At 36.2% G+C, this 17686-nt stretch overlaps 1 protein-coding gene across 1 annotated transcript in view; it reads left to right on the top strand.

Moving 5' to 3' along the window:
* LOC135092242 (transient receptor potential-gamma protein-like) overlaps window positions 1–17686 on the top strand; it is a 180257-nt gene that overhangs the window by 86362 nt on the left and 76209 nt on the right. Inside the window, 1 exon segment of the mRNA XM_063990616.1 lies at window positions 17481–17610. Coding sequence (XP_063846686.1) covers window positions 17481–17610 — 130 coding nt within the window.

The following is a 17686-nucleotide window of genomic DNA, read 5'->3' as shown; positions in this document are numbered from 1 at the left end:
TCGTTCTATTTGGGCGTAATAAAACAGACGAAGAAGAAGAAGAAGAAGGAGAAGAAGAAGTCGTGCAGCCACCCACCCTCCATCTTGAGGGCCGCGTGTTGGGGGAATGACTGGCGACGCTGTGTGATCGGGTCATTGTCCTCGCCTCCCCCCAACCGCTTCCCCCAACCCCCAGCATCCTGCACCGCCGCGGGATGCTTTCAAGAGTCACTCCCCGGGCTGGCCAGGCGTGTGCTGGGCCGCCGCCAAATCCAGGTGGTGTTTTGCCTCGCGTGACACACCAGGGTACAGAGGCCCGTGCTCTCAAACGGTTTGCTCTCTCACCACGACTGTTTTCGATGGACTTTTTATATTTTTGTTTCTTCTGCTTTTCGTGTATAAAATTTCTGTAATAGGCCACAGAGGTGATCAGCCCGGTTCTCAAGAGTGTTTTTCGTGTTAATATGTAGAAATGTTGTTAATATGTTACTAGAACCGTAAAAAAACTGCCTTAAAATCCATGTCACTTCATCTAAAGCCTTTTGAACGCTTTGCTCTCTCACCGCGGCTGTTTTTCGAAGGCCACTGAGGTGATAAGCCGGGTTCTCAAGAGTGTTTTTCGTGTTAATATGTAGAAATGTTGTTAATATGTTACTAGAACCGTAAAAAGCATCCTTAAAACCTATGTCACATCAAGGTTCAAGATTCTCAAGAGTGCTTCTCGTGTTATTAATGTAAAAATGCTGTTAATCTGTCATCATAACAGTAAAAACACCCTTAAAAACACATGTCACTTCATCTAAAGCCTTTTGAATGCTTTGCTCTCTCACACGACTATTTTCAAAGGCCACAGAGATGATTAGCCGGGTTGTCAAGAGTGTTTCTCGTATTAGAGTATGCAAATGTTATTAATCTGTTACTAGAACCGTAAAAACACACTTGAAAACCCTCATCACTTCAACTAGAGCCTTTCGAAAGCTGTTGAGATGCGGCCAGAAGTGTTTCAGAGCATGGTCAAAAGAGGGATGCTGCCTCGCCAGATGGGAAATGCTGGAAGGTGAGAACGCTGCACTGGAGAGAGAGTCAAGGAGGGAAGGTTACTCTATTAAGGATGTGGAGTCATAATAATGTTAGACTTGAACGTTCCTTGGTCGTGGCATTGCATAAACTATTTCACCGTTGTTTGCTGGGAGATGCTTGGCCGTTAGAGCAACCTGTACTGGAGAGAGAGAGAAAGAGAGAGAGAGTGAAGGAGGGAAGGTTACTCTGCTAAGGATGTGGAGTCATAATAATAGTAGCCTTAAACGTTTCTGGCATTGCATAAGCTCTTTCTCCGCTATTTGCTTGGAGGATGCTGGGTCGCTAGAAAGCCAAGGAGGGAAGGTTCCGGACTCTAATGTGGATGTGAAGAGTCATAATAATGGTAAACTTAACTTTCCATGGTCGTAGTATTGCATCAAGTCTTTCCCCGATGTTTCCTGGGAGATGGTGAGCCGTTAGAGCAACTTGTACTGGAGAGAGCCAAGGAGGAAAGGTTACTGACTCTACTAAAGACGTAAAGAATGAAAGCAATGGTGCAGTTGGCTTCCCTTGTTCGCATCAACCCTTCCTCCACCACCTGGCACCTGCTTCTGTAGCCACAAACCTTTATCTTAGGCATTCCTTTCCCCAGCCACTTGTCAATATTATACTGACTACAAATTGATCTTCTCGTCTTTTGATTCCTTTATTTACCTGTGTCGTGAATTTCTGCAATAGTGTTAACCCTTTTACCGAGATATGAAAACAATTTACAATCTCTATGACCTTTGAAAACAGACGTGTTGAAGTTACACAGGTTTTTAAGGGTGTTTTAATGACTAGTAACAGATTAATAAGATTTCTACATTTCTAAGCAAACACTCATGAAAACACTGTTAATATTCTCTGTGGCCTTTGAAAACAGACGTGGTGAAGTTACACAGGTTTTTAAGGGTGTTTTAATGACTTTAGTAACAGATTAACAAGATTTCTACATTTCTAAGCAAACACTCATGAGAACACGGCTAATATTCTCTATGGCCTTTGAAAACAGACGTGGTGAAATTATACATGTTTTTAAGGGTATTTTAATGACTCTAGTAACAGATTAACAAGATTTCTACATTTCTAACAGGAGAAAGACTTATGAGAACACGGCTAATCATCTCTGTGTCCTTTGAAAACAATGGTGATGTTTATAAAAGCATCTACATGAAAGAATGAGATAAATAAAGAATAGATTTGTCAGTTTCTAGCCAGTACAGTGTTTGGATGTGGCTGAGGAACAAGAAAAGATGTCTCACAGTGGTTTGTAATTAAGGAAAGGTGTACCAAATAGCAAAGAAAGGGTTAAAAATATGTGTATTGCTGCATATCGTATTGAAAGTGACAAGACTGACAAATTATAAAGATCCACTGCTTGTCTATCAAGTGAAGCGTCCGCGCCATCTCCACACAGCTGACGGCGGCCTGCAGTCACGCCAAGAGGAGCAAGGGCCACTGGACTGAATATATTGCTGCGAGCCTGCACGAGCGAACACCTCACCTCTCCGGTCTGGTGTGTGTGGGCGTGTGTAGGCGAAGTGTTGACCTGAAATCTAAGGAAAGCATCTCGCCTTCTGCTCGCCTTCTGCTTGGCTTCTGCTTGCCTTCTGCTGTCACTGGAGATGTCTGGGCGGGGAATAGGAGAGAGGATGGGGGGGGGGCATATGCAGGAGGTGGTGCAATATGTAGGAGGTGGTGCAATATGTAGGAGGTGGTGCAGTATGTAGGAGGTGGTGCAATATGTAGGAGGTGGTGCAATATGTAGGGAGGTGGTGCAATATGTAGGAGGTGGTGCAATATGTAGGAGGTGGTGCAATATGTAGGAGGTGGTGCAAGGAGGTGCAGCCGTGACTAGAGGAGGTGACAGACCGTGATTGACTGAGACGAGTACATTCTGCGCCGCACCTCCACTGCATTCAAAAGACTCACTGTATAGTTGAAGTTACAAGGGTTTTTAAGGATGGTTTTACGGATCTAGTGACAGATTAACAGGATTTCTACATCACTAACGGGGAAAGCACTCGTGAGAACCGGTTAATCATCTTTGTGGCCTTTGAAAATTTCTGTGATGGGAGAGCAAAGCGTTTAAAAGGGTGCTTTTACGATTTTAGTGACAAATTAACAACATTTCTACATTGCTAACTGGAGAAACACTCGTGAAAACCCAGCTAATTATCTCTGTGGCATTGCAAGATAGTCGTGGTGAGAGAGCAAAGTGTTTAAAAGCCTCTAGCTGAAATTACAAGTTGTTAAGGAAGATTTTACGGTTTAAATGACAAATTGACAACATTTCTACATTACTAACAGGAGAAACACTGATGAGAACTCAGCTAATCATCTCTGTGGCCTTGCAAGATAGTGGTGGTGAGAGAGCATAGCGTTTAAAAACGTTCTAGTCGAAGTTACAAGTTTTCAAGGAAGGTTTTACGGTTTAAATGACAGATTAACAAGATTTCTTCGTTACTAACAAGAAAACACTCATGAAAACCCTGCTAATCATCTATATGGCCTTGCAAGATAGTCGTGGTGAGAGAGCAAAGTGTTTAAAAGGCTCCAGTTGAAGTTACAAGTTTTCAAGGGAGGTTTTACGGTTCAAATGACAAATTGACAACTTTTCTACATTTCTAACAGGAGAAACACTGATGAGAACCCGGCCAATCATCTCTGTGGCATTGCCAGAGAGAGCAAGGCGTTCAAAAAGGTTCTAGTTGAAGTTACAAATTTTCAAGGAAGGTTTTACGGTTTAAATGACAGATTAACAAGATTTCTTCGTTACTAACAAGAAAAACACTCATGAAAACCCATTTAATCATCTCTATGGCCTTGCAAGATAGTCGTGGTGAGAGAGCAAAGCATTCAAAAGCCTCTCGTTGAAGTTACGGTTCTAGTGACAGATTTCCAACATCTCTACATTATTAACAGAGAACACACGGCTAATCGTCTCTGTGGCCTTGAAAAATAGTCGAGTATATGTATATGTATCTATATCAGTGTCCTTAGCTATTTTTTCACCATTACGAAAACAACCACGTGAACAACAACAACAACAACAACAACAAGTAACCTTACCAAGTTCGTATGGCTTGTAAGGTTTCGTTATCCCAGCAGTCTCTCGTGTCCTGCTGTATTCCTAATGTCTCCCCAATACACGAGCCCCTTTCCCTGCCCCTCCCCCTCCCATCCCCAGCCCCAGCCACGCCCCAGCAGCAGCCAATCACAAGAGAAGCCCAGTGGAAGACTCATTTTCATTGGTTCTCCCTTATAGTGACCTTGAAAATAACCCATGACATTTTTTTTCCTTCCCATCCTCCTCCTCCTCCTCCTCCTCCTCCTCCTCCTCCTCCTCCTCCTCCTCCTCCTCCTCCTCCTAGGTACGTGAAGGGAAAAAAATGAGGGACAGGAAAAAAAACTGCCTCATTCTTTTGAAAGCATTGACTAAGAAGGCAGGGAAAGAGAGAAGGAGGAGGGAGAGGAAGAGGGGAAAGAAGGAAAGGAGGAGGAGGGGAGGTGAAGGAAGGGAGGGAAGGAAAGTGAAAGAGAGGAAAAAAGTAGTAAATAAATGAAGTAAGAGAAATTAGGTCATTATTTTCCTCTCTCTCTCTCTCTCTCTCTCTCTCTCTCTCTCTCTCTCTCTCTCTCTCTCTCTCTCTCTCTCTCTCTCTCTCTCTCTCTCTCTCTCTCTCTCTCCCCCCCGTTATATTCTTCCTTCAGTCCATTAATTTTGAGAGAGAGAGAGAGAGAGAGAGAGAGAGAGAGAGAGAGAGACTGAATAACCAACCAAACCAAAACAAACAAACAAAACTGTAAACACCACAACAAAACAACAAAGAAAAGAAAAACAAAAAAAAAGATCAAGATCAAGAATAATCACAGTGAACGGAGTGGGGACGAGAGAGAAGGCTGATTGGTCCGTTGTAAGGCCTCTGCCAGCCAATGAACGCCCACAGGATACGTCAAAAGAACCAAAGGGAAACAGGGAAGGAGTAGAAGGAAAAGTACCAGGAAAATTACGAAATGGGGAGGGAGAATGGGAGGAAAACATGATATAGAGGTGAAAGAAAGGAAAGTGGGAAAAAAAGTGAAAGAGAATATAGAAAGATGATAGCAAATAAAGACAAATTAGCAGATAATGAAAGGGAGAAGAATTAGAAAAAGAACATTATTTAGAGAGGAAAGAAAGAAAATGGGTGAAAAGGATAAAAAGTGAAAAGGAAGAAAGGAAAGTAAAGAATGAAGATAAGAAATGCAAATGAAGATACCAATAAGGAGATAATGAAAAGAGAATAACAGGAAAACATTATATAGAGTGGAAAAAAATGAAGCGGGGGAAAAATTTGAAAAGGAAGAAAGGAAAGTATGGAAGGAAGATAGAAAGCAAATGAAGACAGTAGTTAGTAAATGATGATGAAAGGAGGAGGAAGTATAGGAGAGAAAATATTACATAGAAAAGAAAGAAGGGAAATTAAGTAAAGGAAGGAAATTGTGTAAAGAAGAAAAGGAAAGCAACAAAAAGGAAAATAGGAAGCAAAAAGAGAAAAAAAGTAGAAAGGATGAAAAAGAAAAGAGGAAGCAAAACTACTACTACTACTACTACTACTACTACTACTACTACTACTACTACTACTACTACAACTACCACCACCACAATTATCATGACCATCAATCACCACTATTATTATTACTCAGTTTGGTATTAAATCATGAAAAATTATGTACTTTTTTCTTTTTTTTTCACAATAATCACTGTTGTTTTCGATAATTAGAACCACCACCACAATTACCACCACCACTACTACTACTACTACTACTACTACTACTACTACTACTACTACTACTACTACTACTACCACTAATACATTCATTAACGCTATCACGTCAGTAACCATTAATGCTCAAGTTGCTAATAGCTTATGATAAAATATGCATCTCTTTTTTTTTTTTTCTTTTCTTTTTTTTTTCTCCTATGAAGAGACAATATACATTACCTAGATGATATCCATTAGCGGGAGAAAGATTAATCAACTGTGTGTCACCTTAGCGTCATCCCTCATTATCATAATTACTCTCTTATCCATCATGTTCGCTATCATTCTCTCCTTTATCATATTCTCCTTCCACACTCTTCTTGTCTCGTCACTGTTAATTTTTTTCCTTTTTATTATTTTATCTCTCTCTCTCTCTCTCTCTCTCTCTCTCTCTCTCTCTCTCTCTCTCTCTCTCTCTCTCTCTCTCTCTCTCTCTCTCTCTCTCTCTCTCTCTCTCTCTCTCTCTCTCTTTGCCTCGATTTTATTATTTTTTTGTTTTCTTTTTTATTTGTTTGTTTGTTGGTGTTTTTTTATTATTATTCGTTTTTTTTATTTTGTTCTTTGCATTTTATCGTGTTTGTTGTTATTTATTGTCTTTTTTTATTGATTATTTTTGTTTGCTTATTTTTTTTTTATTCTTTTCATTCGTTGTTGTTGTTGTTGTTGTTGTTGTTGTTGTTGTTGTTTTCTTGTCTCCCTTGCTTTTATTGTATTTATGATCTTGTTTCCATTTGTCATATTTTTCTTTTTTTAATCTCTTATTTTTATCTCATTTTTTTGTTTTTTTTTATCATTTTTTTGTTGTGCTTATTATCTCCTTTCCTTTTTTTTTCTGTTTACGACTTTTTTTCATTTTTTTTTCATTCATTCGTTATTTTTGTCTCTAGTTTATTTAATTTCTTGTATATTTTTTTTATCATGTTTATTACTTCGTCACTCATTTTTGTTTATTTATTTTTTTCCTATTTTTCCCTCCGTTATTTAATCAGTGGCTAATTATCTTGCATATTTTACCACTTTTCTTCTGTATCTTTATTCATTATCACCTCTCATCATCTTTGTTAATTTACATCTTACATATTTTCTAGTATTTTATTTATTTTATCATTATCATTATCTCATTATATATATATATATATATATATATATATATATATATATATATATATATATATATATATATATATATATATATATATATATATATATATATATATATATATATATATATATATATATATATATATATATATATATATATATATATATATATATATATATAGTTTTTTTTCATTATTTTCAAGTATATTATCTTCTCATTATTTCATCTTGTCTTGCTATTCATATTTAATTTATTTCATCGTATCTTACTTCTGTTTGGTATTATTTCTTTTTAACAATTCCTTATTCCTTTCTTTTATTCCCACAAGTATCAGTTTATCACACCATCTTATCTACTTGCTATCTATTTTTTTACGTTCGTTATTTATTTGCTATGTTCTATTTACATTTCTTATTCTTTTCTATCCCACAACTGTCATTATCATTACTCTTGGTTTTTCATTACTTCATCGACTTCATTCCATTTATCACATCAATTTGTTTATTTAGTCTCTATTTACATTCATTTCAATCTTTCATTTTCACCACCGCGTGTTGTTACTGTCGCCAGCTTAAGGAGACGAGGCCTTGCTAATACTTCACCTGTGTGGGGTGGCCGCCTGACTCACCTGCCTCCGCCTGTCCCTTGCTTAATTGGCACCCCTTACCTGTATACACTATGATCACCGCCCCGCCACGATACCTGTGCGTGATTCACCTCTTCTTCTTCTTCTTCTTCTTCTTTATTCTCTTCTTTATCTTCCTTTTCTTCTTTCTTCCTCGTTCTTTCCCTTCTCATCTTCATTCTCTTCTTTTCCTTTTCTTATCTTATCTTCATCCCCCTTCTCCTTTTTCTCCTCTTTATTTTCTCTTCCTCTTCCTTTTCCTTTTCCTCCTTCTTTTCTTCTTCTGCTTCTGCTTCTGCTTCTGCTTCTTCTGCTTCTTCTTCTTCTTCTTCTTCTTCTTCTTCTTCTTCTTCTTCTTCTTCTTCTTCTTCTTCTTCTTCTTCTTCTTGTTTTTTCCTCCTCCTCCTCCTCCTTCCTTCTCCCCCTCCCCCTACTCCTCCTCCTCCTCCTCCTCCTCCTCCTCCTCCTCCTCCTCCTCCTCCTCCTCCTCCTCCTCCTCCTCCTCCTTCTGGTCTTCACTAACCAATTACCACCTTGTCTTGCTTGATCGGAAACTGATTAAGACTTGTTCACCTGGCGGCGCCGCAATTAACACTGACACTCACCGGTTTGGAATGAATCAGGTCCTTTTCTCAATAAATTCTTCAGATATTTCATTCAAACTTACCGCGAGAAGAAAAAAAATGAAAAAAAAAAAAGTTATGCTGGTTTTTTTTATATATAGTTTCAGAAATCGATAGTTTTTTTATTATTATTATTATTTTTTTTTTTTACTTTTTTTTACCTGTGCTAATACTGATCCCTCTTACCTGCCCCGCTGTTAATTAAGGTGTTTTTTTTTCTTTCTTTTTTTTTCTTTTTCTTTTTATCGGGTTAATAATTAGAGGAGTGTTTTTGTTCATATATATTTATTTCGGTAATTTCGTTTAATTTCGCTAGTGGCTGTTTTTGGTGTGTGATTTTGTGGGGTTTTTTTTTTTCTTCGTTATATTTCTTTTATTTGCGTGTTTTTTTCTTGTTATCTGGATTTTTACTCTCATATTTTAGTTTGGTTTCATTAAAGACACGTATTTTTATTTTTTTTTTTTATTTTTTTTATTTTTTTTACTCGTATGTGTGATTTTGTTGCCAAATTATATTCTCATCTGAGTTTTTTTTTCTTTTTGTCTTGGTAATAAGTAGGAGTTTCATTTTTATTATTATCATTATTATGATTATTATTGTTATTATTATTATTATCATTATTATTATTATTATTCATGTGTATTTAGATAGTTTCATTTAATTTCATCAAGAACACGTACGCAAGATTTTGTTTTGTTACTTTCGTGTGATCATGCTGAGAAATTTCTTTTTTTTTTTCTTTTTCTTTAGCGTTTTTATTATTATTATTATTATTATTATTATTATTATTATTATTATTATTATTATTATTATTATTATTATTATTATTATTATTATTATTATTATTATTATTATTATTATTATTACTATTATTATTATTATTATTATTATCATCATCATCTGGGTCATATAGAAGATATTGTTATTCATAAATATTCAGGTAATTTAATTTAGTTTCATTAAGGACACGTAAGATTTGGTCTTGTTACTTCCGCATGTGTGATCTTGTTGCTAAATTATCTTCACATTAAAGTGCCGTGCATTTTTTTTTTTTTTTATTATTCTTCTTTTCTAGTCTCTTTTTCATCTGGGTAATTAAGAGAAGAGGTTTCCCCTTACATACATTCATATCTTTTTTTATTCAATATCATTAAAGGTATATGAGGTAGAATTTTTTTTTATATATATATATTTGTAATGTGTTTATTTATATCTTGTAATATGTTTGTTTGTTTGTTTGTTTTGTTTACTTTCCTTGTAATATGTTTGGTTTTATTGCTTATCTTGTAATTTCCTTGAGTTTGTTGCTTATCTTGTAATATGTTTGTTTGTTTGTTTGTTTTGTTTATTTTTCTTGTAATATGTTTGGTTTTATTGCTTATCTTGTAATTTCCTTGAGTTTGTTGCTTATCTTGTAATATGTTTGTTTGTTTGTTTGTTTGTTTATTTTCCTTGTAATATGTTTGGTTTTATTGCTTATCTTGTAATTTCCTTGAGTTTGTTGCTTATCTTGTAATATGTTTGTTTGTTTGTTTGTTTTGTTTATTTTTCTTGTAATATGTTTGGTTTTATTGCTTATCTTGTAATTTCCTTGAGTTTGTTGCTTATCTTGTAATATGTTTGAGTTTGTTCCTTATCTTGTACCTGTAATATCTGCGGTTTATTGTTTATCTCGTATCTGTAATCTTGTTAGCAAATTGTCCGTAGCATTCGTGTCAGTAACAAATTATCAACATTCGTCCTGATAACAACACACATCATCATCAACATTCCTCTTATTAACAACACACACCATCAACATTCCTCTTATTAACAACACACACCATCATCAACATTCCTCTTATTAACAACACACACCATCAACATTCCTCTTATTAACAACACACACCATCAACATTCCTCTTATTAACAACACACACCATCAGCATTCCTCTTATTAACAACACACATCATCAACATTCCTCTTATTAACAACACACACCATCAACATTCCTCTTATTAACAACACACACCATCAACATTCCTCTTATTAACAAACACACACCATCAACATTCCTCTTATTAACAACACACACCATCAACATTCCTCTTATTAACAACACACACCATCAACATTCCTCTTATTAACAACACACACCATCAACATTCCTCTTATTAACAACACACACACATCAACATTCCTCTTATTAACAACACAAAGGTTCAAAATTTTTGGGGATGTGGTTTGCTTTTATTTATCTCCTGATCAGACACTTCGATTTTAAAACACGTAAGATTAAATAAGAATGATTTAATTTTATTTTGTATTTTTCTTACTATTTTATTTTCCTTCCTATTCTTACTGTTCTATTTTCCTAAGCATTCTTTCTTACTATTATTACTATTCTATTTTTCCCCCCTACTTTTTTTTTACTTTCTCTTTTATTTTTCTCGTTATTCTTACCTTCCATCTTGCTAATCACTTCAAGATCAAGAGTGTGGATGGCATTTTCTTAGTATACACACGCAACTGTCAGCACGGGTCGTTAAGAAGGAATATTTGATCTTATTACCTCTTTACTTTGTGTTACCGAGGCAAACTGTGCTCATCTTTTTCGTAAACAAGCCAAGTGTTTCAAGTTATAAGGAGGATTTTTCTGTTATTTACATCCTAACTACCGGCATCAGTTTCGAAGGGAAGAACAACAACAGCAACGACAACAACAACGACAATAACAGCAATACCACCACCACCACCACCACCGCTGACATCAACAGCCACAACAGCAACGATAATAACAACAACAACAACAACAACAACAACAACAACAATTAAAATAACAAAACCAACAATTCTTTACTCACCTAACCTAACACATACTAGAAATAAAACCATCTGTCATAATTTACAAAGAAAAAAAAATAGAAAAAAATACAATGAAATGAAGTGAAAGCGTTTATACAAGACACTACAATGAACATACAACAAAGGATGGAACGTATTTTGTTACCTAATTTTATATACATGAATGGGAAAGTATTTTGACTCTACCATTTTTAAGTAATAAGTGTGTGTGTGTGTGTGTGTGTGTGTGTGTGTTTTAGGTAAGGAAGGCATTTTGTTTATCTTGCATTTCAACCACGCACGCCACCTCAGAAGTAAACAAATAAATAAATGTACTAAGAATTATTACACTGTACTTTGCTCTTTTGATCTAATTTCCCATTCAAATTACTCTGCATTTCACTATTTTTCTTTTTTATTAAGTTATTCAGGACAAATTTTCTTATATTTCACCATCTTTCTTTCTTATCTGATACCCGTTGCGATTTTTTTTCTATATTTCACTATCGTTTTTTCTTATTTCATGTCAAGGGGAAATAAACTTACATTTTACTATTTTGTTATCTATTATTCCTAGCAAATTATCGTACATTTTGTCATCTCTACTCTTTGTATGGTAACACGTACAAATTTTCTGTCTTCTTTTTCTTTATATTTTCATCTGATATCGTGAACAACTTATTCTCATCTTGTTATCTGTTATTCCTACCAAATTATCGTACATTTTGTCATCTCTACTCTTTGTATGGTAACACGTACAAATTTCCTGTCTCATCTTTTTCTTCATTCTATTTTCATCTGATATCGTGAACAAATTATTATTCTCACCTTCAGTTATCTCTACTTTTTTCTTTTTTTTTTCCACCTGATATTCCTGACATTGTATCGTACAGTTTACTATTCTTACAATTTTCATATGATCGTACGTACAATTTCCTACATTTTAGTATATCATCCTTCCTTTTTCTTTTCCTTCTGACATCGTGGACAAACAATTTTCGCCTTTAATGATCTTTACTTCTTTTCATCTGATATTCCTAACAAATTATCGTACATTTTACAATCTGTACATTTTCTTTATTATGATATCGTTTACAAATTTCCAGTATCTTATCACCTTTACCCTTTTTTTTATTTTTTTCATCTGATATCGTGAACAAAACATTCTCGCCTTTAATAATTATCTACTATTATTATTTTTTTTTCCATCTGATATCGTGAACAAATTACTTTCACCTCTTCAAATGACCCTTGCATTCTTTCACTAGTATGGAGATGAGCTTAACATGACTGCCCTCCCACCTGTCTTTTATTACGTAAGAGGGGCACTGACCAAGGGTAACAAAAAGAACAAAGAAAAAAAAAATGCCCACAGAGGTACCAGTCATAAAAATAGATAAATAAATAAATAAAAATATCATCAAAATTGAAGGATAAGCATCTTGAAACCTCTAGCAAGTAATTTTTTCACCTTTTACGTCATCTCATCTTAATTACCAATGAAATCACGTGACTTAGAGCGACTCACCTGTTTGTCTCACCTGGTGCACCTTTAGACAACTCTGCTTCACCTGCTGCCTCCCTAATTAGCGCGTGACTCACCTGTCCACGTTGCCTCCCTTCCCCTCACCTAGACAGAAATCAATTAGTGTTTTTTGTACACCTGCTGACGCGCCAATTACGCTTTTCCCTACCTGGGTAAGAACCTGCTGGTGTTTTTTTTTCTTTTATTTATATTTTTCTTTGTTTTTATCTTTTTTTACGTGTTTTTCAATTGTCTTAGTCTTTTTCTTATCGTTATCTATTTTTTTCTACGTTTGAATTAGTTATGATTCTCTCTCTCTCTCTCTCTCTCTCTCTCTCTCTCTCTCTCTCTCTCTCTCTCTCTCTTGATCCGGTAATTTCTTTAAGAGAGTTGAATGAAGCACGTTTCTTCACGTATTCCAGAACAGAGCACCTTTTCTTCACCTCTCACTCACCTGTCTCATTCTCCTCCTTAATCTCTCCACCTGTCGCGTCGTCTTTCCTCCTCCCCTCCTCCTCTCCCTCTTTCTTCTCTCACCTGGAATAATTACTAATGCCTTTTTTTTCAGTCTTTCTTCTTACCTGACAATATCTTTTTTTCAGTCGTAATCTCTCTCTCTCTCTCTCTCTCTCTCTCTCTCTCTCTCTCTCTCTCTCTCTCTCTCTCTCTCTCTCTCTCTCTCTCTCTCTCTCTCTCTCTCTCTCTCTCTCTCTCTCTCTCTCTCTCTCTCTCTCTCTCTCTCTCTCTCTCTCTCTCACCTGTTGACTGATAATTACTTTGCATCTCTCATCTGGAATTATTAACCTTTTTACCTGTTATGTCCAACTCACGCCTCTTCTCACCTGTCTGACTTTACCTGGCGGCTGCTAATTATTTTCTTTCACCTGTGTCTCCCCTTCCTTATCCATTATTTTTTTCCCCACCTTCTTATTTCTTTGTCTTTTTTTATGTTTTTTTCTTTTTTACTCCTGTTCTCCTTTCTTGTTTTCGCTGATAACTTTTTTTCATTTCATTTTTCTTATTTTCATTCGTTATATTTACTTGTTCACCTGTGTATACGCTAACACCTTCATGCTTCACTTTTAATACCTTCCTAATTAGTGATCAAGCCTCCTTTAATTATATAACATTTACCTGTCCTATCTTTTCCCTGTGAATTCCTCGTTTTTCTTGATCGTGGATATAACAAGGGTGACTTAAGCAAAATTCTCAGCACCAGCAATCAGAATAGGGTAAGAAATTATAAGCTCGAGGTTGAAAAAGTTTGATTTAAAGGAGATAGGAAGGAATTGGTTCTCAAACAGAGTGGTGGATGACTGGAATGGACTCAGTTATCAGGTTGTTAGTGCTGAGTCATTAGGGAGCTTTAAAAGATTAGATAATGGGGATGGAATAATGAACGGTGATGATAGGTGGAAATAGGTAGGTGTGTTTTATAAAGGGACTGCCACGTGTTAGGTCTGATGGCTTCCTGCACCAACCTTTGTGTTCTTGTGTGTTTATAATTTTCCCTATGTTTGGCACCCCTATTTCTTTCCCAACCTTATCATTTTCTTTTTCCTTTTTTTCCTTATTTTCCTATCCGTCACCTGTTTCACTCACCTGTCTGTTCACTAATGACTCCAGCTATTCTTTTCTTTCTTATTTTTTTCCTTTTTTTTTCCCTTTTGGTGATCCTTGTCTTCATTTGTTTCCCTCAATCTGTCACTTTTCCGAGCTTTTCTTATTTTTCCGCTTGTTTCCTTGTTAACGACTTCGTCAGTCTCACCTTTCCTTCACTTTTTACTTCACTTTTCTTTTCCTTTTTTTTCCTTGTTCCATTTTTTTTTTTTACTTTTCATTCTTATCCACATTTCTTCCCAACGCTTCCTACACCTGTTACCTGTTAGTGAGTCTTTAACTTCATCTTTTTTCCTCTTTTCCTCTTACTTTTCTTTCCCTTTTTTTCTTCCTCCCTCTCTCTTTTCCCCTTAACATTTTTCACCAGCTGCTCTTTTCCATACCTTTCTCAATCCCTTCTTCACCTGTTACGTGCTAATGACTTTCAGTTTCACCTTTTTTCCTCTTTTTCCCTCTTTTCTTTCCTTTCCTCCCGTCTCTTATCTTTCATTTTCCTATAGCAATTTTTTTCCCAATCCTTTTTTGTTACCTGCTAATGACTCTTATTTCACCCTTTCTTTCCTTTTTTTCCTCCTTTCCCTCTCTTTTTCTTTTCCTTTCTCTTTCCTATTCGTTTATTTCCTACTTGCTGTTTTTTTCCTCATCTTTTCCAATTCAATGAGTCTTTAAGTTTCTTCCTGTTATTCCATTTTTTTCATTATCTTTTATTTCTTTTCTCTTCTTTCGTCACTTTTTTTTTACCTGCTATTTCCTTCCACACCTGTCTCTCTTCTAATGATCCTTTCCTCTTCTCCTTTCCTTGCAATGAACCCAAGCTTTGTACTTTTTTTTTCTTTTTTCTTTTCTTTTTTTCTGTATTGACTCGTACGTATCTTGTCTTCAGCCTTTCTTTACCTGGTGGTTTTCTTCACCTCTCACCTTTTCTCACCTTCGCTGTCACAATTTCTCACAAACCTTTCTTTTTTTCACATTTTCACTCCACAGTTTTTCTTCACAAACTTTTCATCATTTTTTTTCACAATCGTGTCACTGTTGTCTCTATCTTTTCATTATTTTTCAGTCTTTTTACTTTTCCATTTATTATTATTATTTTTTTTTGTCACTTTCTTCCGTTCATTATCACTACCCACTCCTTATTCCACCATCTTTCATCACCTTCCCTCACCTTCTCTCACTTTTTCTCGCCTCCATTCACCCTCCCTCATCTGTTCTTACCTTTCCTCACTCTCCCTCACCTGTCCTCACCTTCTCTCCCCTTTCCTCACGTGTCCTTTCCTTCTTTCAGGTTTCTTCACCTTCCTTCACCTTTTCTCACCTCCCTTCACTCTCCCTCACCTTCTCTCCCCTTTCCTAACCTGTCCTCTCCTTCTCTCAGCTTCCCTCACCTTCCCTCACCTTCCTCTACCTGGCTACTCGTTACAAATTCCTTCCCTCACTCCCTCACCTCACGGAGCGACCCCTCACGTACACCAAGTAACTGTTCCCTTATATCTCTCTCTCCCTCTCTTCTTTCTTTAATATGTCTCTTTTCATCTTTTATTTCCCTTTTTCCTTACCTGCGTGCGTGGAAATTGCAATAGCTCTCTCTCTCTCTCTCTCTCTCTCTCTCTCTCTCTCTCTCTCTCTCTCTCTCTCTCTCTCTCTCTCTCTCTCTCTCTCTCTCGCTCTCGCTCTCGCCTGTCCGTGTTTTTGTGCGTGGATTCAGCAACTTTTCTTTATTCTTTGTCTTTTGTCCTTTGTCTCGTTCTTGTTTTGGAGCTTTCTTTAATTTGTTTTGTTCCTTTTCTTGTCTTTTGTGTGTGTATGTGTGTGTGTGTGTGTGTGTGTGTGTTGGGATGTGGGTGTATACATGTGTTTCTCTCTCTCTCTCTCTCTCTCTCTCTCTCTCTCTCTCTCTCTCTCTCTCTCTCTCTCTCTCTCTCTCTCTCTCTCTCTCTCTCTCTCTCTCTCTCTCTCTCTCTCTTCTCCATTTTATTGGCTGTTTCTTTCATTATTTCTTGCTTTTTTTCTCTATGTCGTTTCAAAATCTTTCCTATGATATCCTTTTGCGGTTTATATTTTTAGTATTTTTCATAATCTTTCTTTTCTTTGTCTATTTCGTTATTTATTGTCCACTTATCCTTATCTCTTCATTATCTTTATCTCGCTGTCTCTTGCAGTTCCGATGATCTTCTTGTAATCTTCTTCCTATTTTTTTGCTGTTTTTTTTTACATATTTTCATGATCTTTTTACGTGTTTTCACTATAGCAAATTCTCAGACGTTTCCTTATTGTTTTCCCTATTTTCCCACTGTCCTTCACCATTTTTCATAGTCGTATAAATATCTTGTCATTATTTTCATTCTTTTATTTATTTATGTATTTTTTTTTCCATATCTTACCTTCTCTATCTTCTTCTCTGTCGTAATATTTTCGGTTTTCATATTTTTTTCTTTTTTTCACAATCTTTTTTTCACTTTCGTCATTTCTTTGGCATTTTCATTTTTTTTTTCTGCGAAGTCTTTTGCTGTACTTCATATCTTACCTTGTCTATTTTTTTTTTCACTTATCACAATATTTTCACAAAGTTATCACGGTTTATTCACAATCTTTTTTTTTTCCCCACAAACTTTTTCATTAACCGTTTCACAATTGTATCTGTTCATCATTTTCCCGCAAATTTTTTTTTTTTTTTTACTGTTTTCCATATCTTACCCTGCCTATCTTTGTCACAAACGCAATATTTTCACAAACTTTTCATTTATTTCATTGTTTTTCCTCACCCTTTACAAAATTTTCAACAAACTTCTCATTAACTTTTCACAATACTAGTATCTTTTCATCATTTTTTTTTAATTCCCAGTATCTAACCTTGTCTACCTCTTTATTCCCCATTATCTCATCTTCCCTATCTTTTTGTTTCCCCATTTCTTTATCTTCTCTATCTTCTCCATTCTTTCCTTCATTAACGCTATCCACCTCCTGCCAATCCTTCACCTGTCCTACACCTGCCCTCCACTCACCTGCAGTCCTTAATCTCTCCCCTGTCTTCTCCTACCTCCCCTTCTGTCTTACCTTCACTCACCTGCATTTTTCAAGTACCTTCTCTTTCCCTCCTCCTCTTACTCTTACTCTGATATCTGCACCGTATCTTTTAAGCCTCTCTTTCTCTCCCGCTCTCTCTTTCTCTCTACCTTTCTCCTTTCATGAACTTGTATCTACCTGACTTTTAATTACTGTCACGATTCACCTTTCCGCATCCTTACCTGGGCAGAATCTCCAGTATATATTTCTAACTCCCCTGTAACGCATCCTTCTCGTCGCTCCCACAGGATTCTCATCAGGGCCGCCGAGACAGGGTTTATCAACATCAACTGTGTGGATCCCCTCGGCCGCTCAGCTCTCCTCATGGCCATTGACAACGAGAACTTGGAGATGGTGGAGCTTCTTATTAAGTTCAAGGTATGGTGTCCTTCTTCTTCTTCTTCTTCTTCTTCTTCCTGTGGCTGTTTACGTGGGTGTGGGAGTTGTGTGTGTG

Source organism: Scylla paramamosain, chromosome 39 (genome assembly GCF_035594125.1).
Source record: "Scylla paramamosain isolate STU-SP2022 chromosome 39, ASM3559412v1, whole genome shotgun sequence".
Lineage (NCBI taxonomy): Eukaryota > Metazoa > Arthropoda > Malacostraca > Decapoda > Portunidae > Scylla > Scylla paramamosain.
The sequence above is the reverse complement of the archived record's forward strand: the minus strand, read 5'-3'. Positions and strand labels throughout refer to the sequence as shown.